At 38.0% G+C, this 14,857-nt stretch overlaps 1 protein-coding gene across 3 annotated transcripts in view; it reads right to left on the bottom strand.

Annotated features, from left to right (window-relative positions):
- Window positions 1-14,857, bottom strand: part of PDE7B (phosphodiesterase 7B) — a 274,149-nt gene that overhangs the window by 141,970 nt on the left and 117,322 nt on the right. Inside the window, exon 3 of one of the 3 annotated variants that reach the window (XM_070417744.1) lies at window positions 7,837-7,974. The exons of 1 other annotated variant lie outside the window; for it this stretch is intronic. In XM_070417744.1, the coding sequence (XP_070273845.1) occupies window positions 7,837-7,885 (49 nt within the window). In that variant the 5' untranslated portion in view covers window positions 7,886-7,974. The remainder of the gene's footprint in view (window positions 1-7,836; window positions 7,975-14,857) is intronic. One more of the 3 variants, XM_070417745.1, reaches the window with a different exon arrangement.

Genomic DNA, 14,857 nt, shown 5'->3' with positions numbered 1-14,857 from the left:
TTGGATGAAGCCTGGTAATCTTTCCCTCTGTACTATTCCAGGCATGAATGAATGGTGACCAGATGATTCCACAAAGCGAAGATGGAAAAAAATAGTGCAGGCATTCATGACGCTTTAGCCAGCAGCCAATGGTGCTGCTGACTCAGAGAAATGTATTGCAATGTCACCACCTCAGTGAAACACAACACAAAACACAAAAGATAAATAAAATAAACTCTGCAACAGGCTGCACTTTTTTATCAGGTATCGCCTGGGATTCATGCAGCTCCAGACACTGTATTTGTGGGAAAGTGATGCCAGAAGCAAGAGGCATGTGAAACCAACTGGAAGACAAGCGTAATCAAGAGCATGAGGCTAGAACACTACCACATTTATATGATTAAAAATTTGTACAGTTAACTAAATAGGAACTCTTAGAATAAACAGAAGCATCTGCTGGTAATTGGAAACACAGTTTTCTGTTTTTCTATTCTCTCCCCCCCCGCCCGCCCTCCCCCCGCCCCTTGTCCTGTTGTCTTTCCTTGTTATTTCTAAGGCTAAGTGCTTTGCTACGGTTACAGACACCTATATTTCCTGTCATCCCCTGTAGCAACTGAAAAGAAAAAACACACCAAAAAAACCCAAAACAAAACCAAAGATGAGAAAGCTGGAAGCTACTGGATTAAAAACTCATATAGAGCATGGTGATGATTTTAGATAATTTTAGAGTCAGTTTTCCTCTGCGATGGCAGGAGAATCAAGGATGAAAAGTAAATGTGAGGCCATTTAATAGAGAGTATATAAACAATTTCCAACACTCTGTATAGTATGGCACAGGGATTCCCACTGAAGCCCTCCCCCCATTTTATATATATATATATATAGTGTTGCTAGAAGAATAATAGCACTTTCATCAAGGAAAGAAAGCCTAGAACACTAGAATATTTGACAACATTGATACAAGCTTAAGATCTTCATCAAAAATGATTTTTAAAGAGTTTCTTTTTGGTAACTTTGCTTCCACCCCACATTCAAATTCTAACTAAATTTTGCTCCTTTTATTCCATAAATCATTTAAAATGTATATCTTTTTATTTATATGATTACTAACTGGTCCTGCTCTACTTTTAAAAAAATATATATTTTTATTGATTTCAGAGAAGAAGGGAGAGAGAGAGAGAGATAGAAACATCAATGATGAGAAAGAATCATTGATCGGCTGCCTTCTTCAAGTCCCACACTGGAGATGGAGCCCACAACCTGGGTATGTGCCCTGACTGGGAATTGAACCTGTGACCTTCTGGTTCATAGGTCAACACTCAACCACTGAGCCACGCTGGCTGAGCTTTGTTTAAATATCTAGACCTGATTCCTACTCTGTGTCCTCCATGATCTTCCTAAATTCATTCCGCACTCTGATAAGGAGACTTCTTGCATTGTTTGTCCTCTGATGTATCTTTGCTTTGACATTAATTTCTGTTTTGTATTTAAGTGAAGGTCAAATATATACCTACCTTGGACTTGCATATGTTCACATATCTTGCTGCTCTTATGTGTTAACTCTAGAACCACCTATAACTATGCTTTTAATCAATGCCTTAAAAAAAACTTCATCCGAGGGTACATTTTCCCCCATTGGTATTTAGAGAGAGTGGAAGGAAGAAGGGGGAGGAGGGAGAGCGAGAGAGAGAAATATTGATGTGAGAGAGACACGTCAATTGGTTGCTTTCCGGATGGGCCCAACTATGGCCAGGGATTGAACCTACAATCCAGGTACATGGCCTTGACCAGGAATTGAACCTATGACTTCTTTGGTGTGTGGGCCAACACTCTAACCATTGAGCAACACAGGCCAGGGCTAATCAATGCCCTTTTAAATTCTGTTATTACTTTCTTTTCTGTGTTCAAATTTTGAGGAGTCAACTGATTGAGCTACTATTAAAATGTGTTTTTCAAGTCTTGCATTAACCATTAAAAAAAGTTTAGTGAAGTATTTATCTTTGAAAGTTGTAGTATTGTGAATTAGACATACATACCTTATAATCATGTCATTTTCAAATATGAAACAAATGAAAACTAATGTCAAATATTAATACTAATTTAACACAAAGAGCATTATTACTATTAAAGATAGTTCAATCCCTTTGTTGGGCTTTCAAAAATAGCTTCCACTCCCTCAGTCCTGTAACCTCACTCAAACTTACATTTAACACACAAAATTTCTATGGAAATTATGTTGTGTCCATACATGCCAGATGCACTGTAACATTTTGTGAGGTTGGCAGAATAATGATCTCCCAAAGATGTCCACGTCCCAACCCCTGGAACCTGTGAATCTGGTTACGTGGCAAAGAGGAATAAGGGTAGCTGATAGAATTAATGTTGCTAATGAACTGACATTAAATTAGGAAGACTCTCCTGGATTATCTGTGTGGGTCCAATGAAATCAGAAGGGTCGTTAAGTGTGAAACAGAGTCAGAGTGATGAGATGAGAGGAAGACTAACTGGTCATTGAGGAACAGAGAGGAGGCCTCGAGCCAAGGAATGAGATCAGCCTCTTAAAGACAGAAAAGGCAGAAACCGGATTCTCTTTTAGAGCCTCCAGAATGGAATGCAGACCTGTGGACACCTTGATTTTGGTCCAGTGGGACTCATTGCAGATTTCTGATCTCCGAAACTGTAAGATAACAAACATGGGTTGTTTTAAGCCAACAAGTCGGTGGTAATTTGTTACAGCAGCATTAGGGAGCTAATCTATTATTGGTCACATTGTCCCCTTTGTTGGGAAAGATTTTTCCATTCATCTAATCCAGAAAAAGTACATTTTCTTCATGAGGTCTTTGTGCCCCACCTCAAATTGCCTCTTCTGTTTAAATAAAACTGCACCTCTTATTCATTTTATTTACCTGTAAGGTAACTTTACTTGTGTCACTATTTGTCTTTGATGCTCTGGCTTGTCTTCTAAGTTAGGCTTTGTAGGATAAAATCTTAGTGATGTACCCTTTGTTTATTTACTCAACTTGCATATACTGAGCGGTTAATAATTTATTGACTTCCCATGCTAAGTGCTTGATATTCAAAAACATAGTCCTTGCCCTCAAAATTATTTACTAATCTAGGGGGAAAAAAACAGACATATATATAACTATAAAGCACAGTGAGTTGTCGTGCTATAATATAAATGTGCACACAGGTCTCAGTCAGTGTTCGTTATTAATGAAAATGACAACTAACTTTTTTCATTACTTTTTTTCTATATCTTGACCATTAAGATGATGTCTAGAAATCTACTTAAAACTTTAAAAAATTATGAACTATATTATAGAGAGTTTGTACTTGGTCAGGAAAACATGGGTAATTGCATTTTTGCCGATTATTTTTTATTTGTTGATACAACTTCAAAAGTTTAGCTGTAATAATTTTTAAATATCAAGATATTCTCACCACTTTTCTCAGGTGAGCTGATGCTGTGTTCCTAGCAAATTGGTAGCTCAGGAAATGTTCTGATTCTAAGAGAGCAAAGAAAAACAAATTAACCATTTCAATTAGATCATGCCTTAGTCAAATCAGGGTGCTATAACAAAAGACACAGACTGGTGGCTTAAACAACAGAAATTCATTTCTCACAGCTCTGGAGTCTAAAAATCTGAAATCAGGGTTTCATCGTGGTCGGGCTCTGGCGAGGATCCTGACCCTGGGCTGCCTTTTTGCCAAATCCTCACATGGTGGAGAGAGATCATCTTTTTATGAGGGCACTAATCCTGTTTATGAGGGCTCCACTCTCATGACTCCATTATCTACCAGAGGTTCCACCTTCCACTACCATCACGTTGGAATTAGAGTTTCAACATATGACTCTTGGGAGGAACCAAACTTTCAACCCACAGCAGATTATTTTCTAATTTCACCCATAATGAAGCATTATCCAGACACCCTGGATTCCCACAGACATGAGCATGTGCACTTCCTCGAAGTGCTTACGTACCTGATACATTACCAAGCATTTTATATGAAATGTCTTATTTTATCCTTATAAGAACCCAAATGAGATGGGTACTTTCCTGACCCCCCTAAGAAAGTAATTTGTTCAAGTTTCGGATGCTATCAAGCTTTAGGTGGGTGATTTGAAGAACAGTAGGCTAGTTCTAGAGCACACCCTCTTAACACCATGCTATTCTAACTGTGTAGTTATGGTGTTGTAAAAAGCTGTAGGAACTCTGCTTGACTCACAGATTGTAACTATACCTGGCCGTGTCATAAACATTTAAGTGGGGCAAGTCAAAAGAAAAGAAAGAATAACTATAACTTCCCAACACCTATTTCTATAGCTGTCTTCAAGCCAAATCCACTGCCACTGTGGTCATGACTGTGACTACCACAACTGGACTTCAGATCTTTGCCACAGCCTTCACCTAGGAAGTGCTGAAGAAAGTCTTGCTCTCTTGGCATGACCAGAGAGAAAGAACATGGGCATTAAAAAAAAATTAGATAAACATCTGGTCTCCCTTTAGTAATGGGGTGACTTCTTCAAACCAGACCTTATACTCCTAAAATAACTCGATTCCTTATGAAAAGTGACTTGATTTACTCATACCACCACTTGTGACTGGACCTATTTGGGGTAGTGATGAAAGGTTATCAAAGTAGTTTCTATGCTATTTAGACATACTTCTAGCAGCAATCTGCTATGTCTGACCTACATTTTTGGGTCTGAAAAACCAGAGACTGTTGGTATGGAATTGGTGAATGGAGTCCACAAGATTTATTCAAGACACTGAACAGATATTTTCCTTTTGGAGCCATTTAGCAAGGCTGCTTACAATATCACAATGCCAGCGGCAACTGTGTTTTCTAAACAGCTTGGCCAGAAATGGAAAAAACACACAAAAGAGTCGCAAGTGTTTCTGAGTGTTAAGTAAATAACTTGGGTCACTTGTTTGCATGGACAACAGTACATGTGGGAAATTCAAATCTGGCCCCCAGCTGATTTCTGTCCGGGGATAGCAGATCAAAGAGAAGCTGACAACAACCACATTTCTGGGGGACTGGACATCTTCTGTTTCCTGCCTCATTCCTTTCTTTGATTTTACCTCCTCACGGTAAATTTGGTCACATAACCGTTAATAGTCACAGTCCTTCGACTAGGGAAATGTAACTCTATACATTTCACATCACCTTTATTTAGCACCTTCTTTTTTAAAGGTGTTGCAAAGTGACAGAAGGGCTTTGCTCTTCAGATAAGTCCCCAAGGTAAGGAAAGTACAAATCCCAGGCAAATCATTCTGTGTTTAGAAGTTCAAACTACTTTTGGTATTCCCCAATTCCGGTCCCCAGTGATAACTCATTAATGAATTCATTCCCTTATTTGAAAAAACAGTAACTCTTCTAAATCTCTGCCTGACTAGAGCCAAGTAAGTCCCTTTATTCCATTTGTCCCTCTGCACATATCAGACACACAACTGATGCCTTGTTTTATTTAGCACTTGTCTTTAAGCTCATCTTGCATGGTAACTCTATACTTCATGTTTGTAATATTAGATTATAAGAATAAAGGTACTTGTTTCTTTGGATAGCTTTCTTAGAGCACCTCCCAACGTGGTCTAGATTACAATGAATGCTGAAATGACACTATTGTCTCTGTGGTAAAAACATGGAGAGAGTTCTGTGTGGGATAGCCATAGCATTTTTGAGAAACCACAGAAGGGATAGTTGGCATTGCAAAATCAAGTACTCCTTTTGACCTAAACCATATACTGATTTTCTTGAAATTATTGAAGGGTTAGAACTTTCTCTCCATTAACATGATTGGTAAAGTCACTTTTCCCCCCAAGAGCACAAATGTGCAAATAAAAGAGATTGGTTACAGAAATCTATCTGAGGTTTCACTTTGGGATTTATCCAATTGTTGCAACTTTCTTATCCCTTACCTACTGGTCAAATGGGCCTTACATCTATTTTCCTAAAGTTGTCATTTCTTGGGATGTGCCCTCCCACCTTCAGAAATTTTGGAGAGAGAGTTTCAGAAGCAAAAAACAAAAAATAAAAAACAAAACAAGATATCCTTTATTCCCTAGTAGAACCAGGATGTTAGAAAAATTAAACCAAGCTCTTGGGACAACTGAGAAGATTAAATGAGAGCATTCATGGAAAGTATACCGAAAAAAGACCAGCACAAAGTAGGCATTCAATAAAACTCAGCTATTATCATCATCTCCTCCAAATTATCTCCTTTTTTTTCCATGGAGCTGTCACCAATAACCCCTTTAGCCCTGGGTGCCATTGGTAGAACCAGGAAATGATATATTGAGGGGAAAAGATGAAAGATGTTAAAGTAAAAAATAAAATAAAGGGTATGTGTTTGGTGCGGAGTGCTCAAAGAGATGTGGGGAAAAGCAGACAAAAATTGAAAAGAAAAACTAAAGAGAAAAGGAAAAAAGTATGAATTTTTGCTAACAATGATCTTAAAGACTACTCCAAGATCCTGTAGGTCATCAACTGTTGGGCCCTTTACCTCAATATTGGCCTGCTGCTAATTCTTTTTCTAATGTTCTAACTTCTAATGTGTTTCAGATCATCTAGAACAGTGGTTCTCAACCTTCCTAATGCTGCGACCCTTTAATATAGTTCCTCATGTTGTGGTGACCCCCAACCATAAAATTATTTTCGTTGCTACTTCATAACTGTAATTTTGCTACTGTTATGAATCGTAATGTAAATATCTGATATGCAGGATGTATTTTCATTGTTACAAATTGAACATAATTAAAGCATAGTGATTAATCACAAAAACAGTATGTAATTATATATGTGTTTTCCAATGGTCTTAGGCGACCCCTGTGAAAGGGTCGTTTGACCCCCAAAGGGGTCGTGACCCACAGGTTGAGAACCACTGATCTAGAAAATTCTCCAGTCCAATCTATAAAAAAGGGTTAATTTTCTTTCTAGTTTGATCTAAATAGCCGTAAACATTGAATACTGCACTAGTTTATCCCTGAATCTCTAGAAACACATTATAGCATAATTATTTTGCTGAGAGAATGGCTTTCTTCTCCACCATCAAGGGATCAGGATGGTGAAGGTAAGGTGCTCTGTTCAAGGGGGTAGTGTGGGGTGGGACTGGGGGACAACTCAAGAGCTTTGGTTGTCTCTGTCCTGCATCAAGGGTTTAGACAATGATTCTAAGCATTGACTTTCCTTTAGGATTCTCTAAGTACATAAAGGCAAGATTCCAGATTGGGGGTTGTAAAAGGTCTGACAAGCTCACCAGATCTTGCTCATCCTGGTATCTTCTGCACTGAGAGATGAGCCTGGACCAAGAGTGATGTTACTACCATTGCTTAGAGCAGATTATTCATCAGGTTCAGGGGATACCTGTTCAACATATGAATGACCATGCACTGTCGAGTGGCCTCATAGGCACGTGAAAGCAGATTCATAATTAGGAAAAAAGCAGGAGTCTCATAGTGGCCTGATGGAAACAGCCAGGATGAACTCTACTAGCAAATAGTTAGTTGGAGAAAAGGTTTCATAGTCCTTTGGCAGAGGGGTGAAATGGATGAGGGAGCTGATTTGTTTTTGATACTATCCTGTTTCTCCTTTTTCGCCTCTTTCTGGTTTCTATCTCTAATAACTTAGTTATTAGTTTCCATCTCTAAAAGTTAATACAAATAGTGCCTTGTAGTTTCTCCCACCCTCTCAGCCAGTGCTTCCTCATGGGGCAAGTCAATCTGATCCCAGAAGGTCAGTCACTCCCACCCACCCGAGGCCTTAGGCCAACTCTGAGGAAAGGGTCACCATTTTGTATGCAGCCCCCACCACATTGCTGGGTCAGGGCAGGCTGGTCACCCATTGTGATACCTGAAGAGCGGTGGCTTCCACCTTCTGCACAGCAGGTATCACTGCACATGGTCAGGGCAATGGGACAAAAGGGATCACTCTGGCTCTTCAGGTGCCAAGATGAGGAAAATCAACATCAGGGCCCAAAGGATGGAACTGCTGGGGACAAAAGGTTACTACACATTAACAATCGGTCTTTGCAGAAACAATGAGTAGATGTTCAAGAATGAGAGATGAGATCTCTTGACTCTAGACGACAAATCTTTTTCAGGTAGACTCAGAGACACAGGATTTCATTCTCCTCGTACTTGTCCATAGCCAAGGCAGGACAATGAATTTAGCAACACTGAGCAACATTTATTAAGCACCTTCTGTGAGCCAGGCACTGGTCTAGGCACAAAGCAAAGCTTTGAACAGTCAAACTTTTCATTCCAGTGAGGAGAGCCAGAAAGCAAACACATAAATAAGCACATAAATACATCAACAGGAAAATACTCAGCAGTTCTAAAGGCTATAATAAACAAAAATAAATAATTAATTATAAAACTGTGGTTTAGGGGCTATTTTAATTTATATGGTCAGGAGAGTCTCTTGAATTAAACAATGTACAAACTGAAAATTAATAACAAGGAGAAGCCAGCCAGGCAGAGATTTAAGGGAGAGGATTTTAGGCAGAAGGAACAAATGAGAGAAAGACCCTAAAGCAAGAACTAGCTTGGTATGTCTGGGAAATAAAGAAGACCAGAGTGATGGATTTGGTGAGCAAGAAAGAGGGTGGCATGAGATGAGATTCTGGCAGACAACGCTGGGCTCCTGTGTAGACTAGAGATGATTTTGGATGCCTTTCAAGTCTGATGATAAGCTAGTAGAAGGTTTTCAGAAGAGTGACATGATCTAAAGTAGTTTTTATGAAATCACACTGGTAGCTCTGCAGGGAAGAAATTGTATAGGAGCAAAAGTAGAAGCAGAAATTAGCTAGCAGGCTAATAAAATTCAAGAAAAGAATGATGACTTGGCTAGGGTAGTAGCCATGAGATTAAACGAAAAATAAACAGTTTTAGAAAATATGTGGAGGTAGGATCTCTAGAACATACTCATGAATTGGCATATTAAAAAGAGAGAAGCTGGGTTCTAGTATCTCAATTATACATATATTTAGATGTGTGGCTAATTAAGCATTCATTTGGATAGTGGAAGTTTGGGATACCTTTGTAACGTCTAAGTAGATGTCAAGTAGGTAGTCTGAATACATATAAAGGGGAAAAGTTAGTATTTAGATTTCAGCTTGGGAATTATTGACATATAGAGGCATATAAACAAAAGAAAACAAACACTATGTCCAGTTCAGTTCAATAGCCATTGTGTCCAGTTCAGTTCAATTGCATGCATCCCAAATCAATACTCAGAGAACTGTCCTAGCCGGTTTGGCTCAGTGGGTAGAGTGTTAGCCTATGAACTGAAAGGTCCCGGGTTTGATTCTGGTCAAGGGCACATGCCCCGGTTGTGGGCTCGACTCTCAGTAGGGGGCATGCAGGAGGCAGCCGATCAATGATTCTCTCATCATTGATGTTTCTATCTCTCTCTCTCCTTTCGTCTCTCTGAAATCAATAAAAAATATATTGAAAAATAAAAAAATAAATACTTAGGGAACTAAGTATAGTAAGAGCTAATATGAATAAAGAAATCAGAAAGACAAAACCCCAGAGGGAGAGGCAAACCAAAATACTGTTGTCTGAAGGCAATGGTAAAGTGAAAATAGGTACAAATGTAAAAAACAAGCAAAACTATGTTATGGAATAAGTAATTATGCCTGGAATGGTCAGGGATGGGAGAGACAAAAGGTGATCTGAAAAACAGTCATTTGATAGGAACAATTTTCTTGTGAGTCCCTTGTTTTTAATATGGATGCTTACTTATTTAGAGACTAAAAAAGTAGATGGAACTAGTTGCAGAAGTTGTATATGGATGAAGAAGAGTTCCATTTTTAATGGCTCTTTGATTTTGAAGAGGCAATAATCACTCTCGCACATAACATTCTCCTTAGATTGAGTTTGTTCAGTAGTTTCCTGCCTCAGAGAAATGGTAAGATAAGGAGTCAAGAACCATAGCTATTTTTCAATATATTTAAAGGCTATATTACATTATCATAGATATTTCAATATATTAAGTGGCTTAACATATACATATGTAAATATGTAAGCAAAAATATATGCATAAAAGGCGAGTAGGAAGCAGAAATAAAATATTTAGTTTTGATAAGATTATGCAGAATGCCAAAAATATTACATTCTTAGGTTTAACTTTAGTTATATCAACTTAGTGAAGTAAAACTGTTAATGTCTTATTGAAAACAAGTTCTAATTGATTGTAGTTAATAAAGAAGGAAAGAAATAACAAAATAACTATTGCAGTTTCAAAGACAAATTATTTCACACCATGGAGTACATGGGGGAAAATGATAAAAGGCGTATTTAGTGGTGCACATTTTGTGCATCTCTGGCTGGATGAATAATAGGGTCAGTGTCAGCTCTGATAGGAATGCTTCTATAAGTTGTTGGTGTTTCCTTCTTTTTCAGCTATACTGGCTTCTCAACTTCTTTATCACTTGTAAAATTTTAAAAATGTGTTTTCTGAAAATTAATTTCTTATGAAATTCATCATGTGAGACAATAAAATTCTTGCAAGTCACCCTGTAATTTACTTTACTTTCATTGGCTAAATAATTCATTCCAGAACTAATTTTTTTCATCCTTACTTGGTTGAATTATTTATTCTTATAGAATCATTTATTAACATCAGAGGTAGGTCAGTTTTAAGAACAATATTTTGTCTTTCTGCAGAATTTATTTTCAGGATTTAAATCCTCTTAGTAATATGCATATTAACTCCATGAAGTGGATACAAATAAGCAGAGACTACATTTTTACAAAAATAGAGGCTAAGCTGGGTGGGTGGCCATGAGATATTTCTGGGCCAAAGCAGGGGGGTGGGAAAGGGGTACCGACATATACTACTGAATGTGAGTGATGCTTGGCCACTAAAACCAGTTAATAAATAGGCTCAGTCTATATTTAGTGACTGAAGCAGAGTCACAAAATTTTTTACAGTAAGGATGTGTTTTTGAGATATATTCTTTAAGGTATGCAAATAAATATCAAGAAATATCAGAACTGTGTTAGACTTCTTTAAAGTAATTTAAGGTTTTGCATTGTTTCCTTTTAAATTGCTTATGGTGGGAAGGTGCCATGTTCTTTTCATTGCTTACTAAGTGTTTCTCAACCTTCTGGCTCTTTAAATACAGTTCCTCCTGTTGTGACCCAACCATAAAATTATTTTCATTGCTACTTCATAACTGTAACATTGCTACTGTTATGAATCATAATGTAAATATCTGATATGCAGGATGGTCTTAGGCGACCACTGTGAAAGGGTCGTTCGACCGCCAAAGGGGTCACGACCCAAAGGTTGAGAACCGCTGGCTTAGAGTGTTCAAAGGCTTTCATTTGACTTTAAATAGCAAGCTGGTCTAGATATATGCCAGGTGCTGGCTCCCTTTTTCTTGACTGGGTTGGGTTTATTATTCTTTGTGGTGCTAAGGAGTTGTTTTCAATCAGTTTGACCATAATGCTCATGTGCTAAGTCCACTATATGATATTTCTGTGTCTGCCCAAGACCATGGAGAAGGACCAAAAGTCTTCAGGTGAAGAATATAGTCACAGAATGATCATGTGTTGATCTGATTTACATGGAGCTACCATGAAATGGGGATGTATAATAGGAGTCTGAGACTAAGTTGGAAATGGGATGGAGTAATGCTCTAAAGAAAGCGGCCTCTATTCACTTGACCCAGAAAACCCCACAAAATCATGCAAATCAAGAGGTTCAAATCTTCATGTTCACTTTAAGAACACTTGTAAAACTTTCCAGGCCATCAAAGGCATGCATGGCTGAAGGATGTCACTTTACAGAATAGGCACCATTCCATTGTTACAATGGTGGAGTTGGTAGGTGTGCCAAGGCCAAACAGTGGGGCTGGATAAAGGGCCAGGGGCCCCAAGAGAGTGCTGAAGTTTTGCTGCACATGCTTAAAAATACAAAGAGTAACGCCAAGCTTAAGGGTTTAGATGTAGATTCTCTTATTATTTAGCACTTCAGGTGAACAAAGCCCCCAAGATGCGGGGGCCCCCAAGACTAACCCACACATGTGCTCTCCCTGCCACTTTGAGAGGATCCTTCCTGAAAAACAGCAAATTGATCCTAAACTGGAAGAGGAGGTTGCACAGAAGAAAAAGATATCCCAGAAGAAACTTAAGAAACAAAAACTAATGGCCCAGGAGTGAATTCAGCATAAAATAAATACCAATAAAAGTAAAATAAAGCCCTAGCCGGCTTGGCTCACTGGATAGAGCGTCGGCCTGGGGACTGAAGAGTCCCGGGTTCGATTCTGGTCAAGGGCATGTACCTTGGTTGCAGGCACATCCCCAGTAGGGGGTGTTCAGGAGGCAGCTGATCGATGCTTCTCTCTCATCGATCTTTCTAACTCTCTATCCCTCTCCCTTCCTCTCTGTAAAAAATCAATAAAATATATATTTTTTTAAAAAGTAAAATAAAAATAAAGAAAGAGAGAGGTGAAAGGAAAACCAGTTCATTTCTCAGATGTGGTTTGTCTGGACATTTATGGATTTCCCAAGGACTCGGGTGGGGGTGGGGCTCTTCAGTAATCTGCAGTATGGGACTGACTGTATTGTCCTGCCAATCACACTGAGATTGGGATTCTTTTGGGAATCAAATGATTTGTCCCAAGATACATGAAAAGCTACAGATAAAAGTCAGATGACAACTATGCCTTTTAAAGTCCTCAGTTACTATTTAATACTGTTGAAATTTTCCCTGCCTACTTTATCCACTGCCATCATAGTCCCTAATTTCCCAGGACTATGAAATTAATGTTGCAGAGGTATGATGAAATATAACATTTAGTCAAAAATGCTTAAGATAGGGATATTTAGGAGTTTGTGTGTTTCCAGAAAATGTGTTCATTTTCCTCCTGACCATACTTATGTTAAAATTTCAGTGGTAAATTAAAAGTTGCCAACTTCTTAAACCATGCAAAAAACCATTTCCCATACTAGCCAGCAATGTAGGAATACTGCCTGATGTAAGACTTGCCTTTGGTCCAACTTTGATGACCCAATTCAAAATTTATATATGATAGAAGAAAGTTAAGCAAAGCCAAAGATTAAAGTTCATGTGCTTAAGTGTTTAGTGTTATTGATGAGTAAATTAATTTTGCCATAACTCGTTAGCTAATACTATCAACAGAAGAGTGTATATTTAAGCTATTTTTTGTTTTTCAATGATACTTCCTATGTAAGTCCCTGAATTTAAAGATGCAATATTTATATAAAATGTTTTTTCTGTGAAATGTGAAATATATAGCTGTTTTAACAACTTAATTGAAATGACTTTATGATGAATATCAATTATACTTCAAGGGATATTTGGGTATTTTCAGGTTATTTGCTCTTGTGTTAAATGGCTCAAAGCTACTACGGTTTTTAAAAGTTTTGGGTCAGCATTGGGCTGGTTTTCAGAAGTCGTTGTTACTGTTTTCTAGGCAATTATATATAACCAAGCTGGTTAAGTGTCCTTGAAGTGCTTTATTCTTGTAAATAGGTAGGCTTAAAGTTAGCTCCTGGGAATTTCTTTTAGAATGTTCAGGTGAGAAATGCCAGCCACTTTGTCTTTTATGTCCAGAGGTCCTTGCAGCTTACTTCTGGTTCCCCTGCCCTGTTCCAGGAGACTGAATCCCCCCAAGGCTTGTCTGCCCAGTGCTTTGGTCGGTGTGGTGTGAGCAGTGGTGAGACCAGGAGCTGTGAAGCAGATCTCAGCTGAAATTCTGGCTGTCACCGTCCTGCTGTGTGACATTGTGGCAGTGACTTTACCTCCCAACCCTTAGTTTCATCAACTACAAAATGAGAATGAAAAGGAAACACTCTCCAGAGTTATACTGAGGTTAAAATGAGGTGTGTGGTATGATAACAGCTAACATTTATAGAGCATTTATTATGTGCCAGGTATGTAGTTAGCACGCAGAAATAAATGGTAACTCCATTAGACATACCTGGCTTTGTGCCCTTATTAGTTGGACTTTACGCAATTAATCCACTGAAGTCCTCACACACTTACTTCAAATACCACAGAAAATAACAAGAAGGTAGGCAGGAATGAATCAGAAAGAATCTACTAATGTAGAGCCACAGGGCTAATTTTACTTATATTACATCATCTAATCATCTCAGCAAGCCTCTGAAATAGAACCTATTTTCCTCATTGTACAGATGAGAAAAATAAAGGCCCAGAGAGTTTGTTTTATACTTTTCTACAAGATATCAGAGAAAACAGGAATATAAATAGAACAAATACAGTACAATTGAGAGCTTAGTTTACAAGAGTAAATTACAACACTGACAATAACCAAATTAATTCCTTCTTGTTTATTAGGAAATCATCAATCATGTATTTCTTTTACAGAATAAATAATATCATGTAAATAATCTTTTTCACATCTTAAGAATAGAAATATCTAATTTATTTTATTTTTGCTTAACATCAATATTCTCATAGATCCTTGCATGAGTAAAAGGCTAAATTACTTTGTTTCCATCATAATACATACTGAGGCTTGTTTTTGCTGCCAAAACTATTCTTTGGTTTAGAAAGTTTCCCCTGGGTCATTTAGAAGTATTCCCAGAAAAGATGAAAATGTCAAAAACCTGGTCAAAAAGATTTTCAAGTATTGCACCAAGAATGGAAGGACTTCAAGACTGTATGGTCACAAGGAAAATAGGGACTATCTGAATGCCACATACTCCGCGTCTGTCACTTTCATAGTTGACACTCTCCTCCTCATTCTCTTGCTAACTTCATGTATTATGTGGCCAGTCATTCCACCTACCTCTCTCTCATTTTCAATTTGATTACTTATTCCCAGGAGAAAAGGCATTTGAGAAAAATTTCTTTTGGGGCTTCACCTTTTCAA

Source organism: Myotis yumanensis, unplaced genomic scaffold, assembly GCF_028538775.1.
Source record: "Myotis yumanensis isolate MYYU_CA2020_CCGP unplaced genomic scaffold, mMyoYum1.0.hap1 SCAF_6, whole genome shotgun sequence".
Classification (NCBI taxonomy): Eukaryota; Metazoa; Chordata; class Mammalia; order Chiroptera; family Vespertilionidae; genus Myotis; species Myotis yumanensis.
The sequence above is the reverse complement of the archived record's forward strand: the minus strand, read 5'-3'. Positions and strand labels throughout refer to the sequence as shown.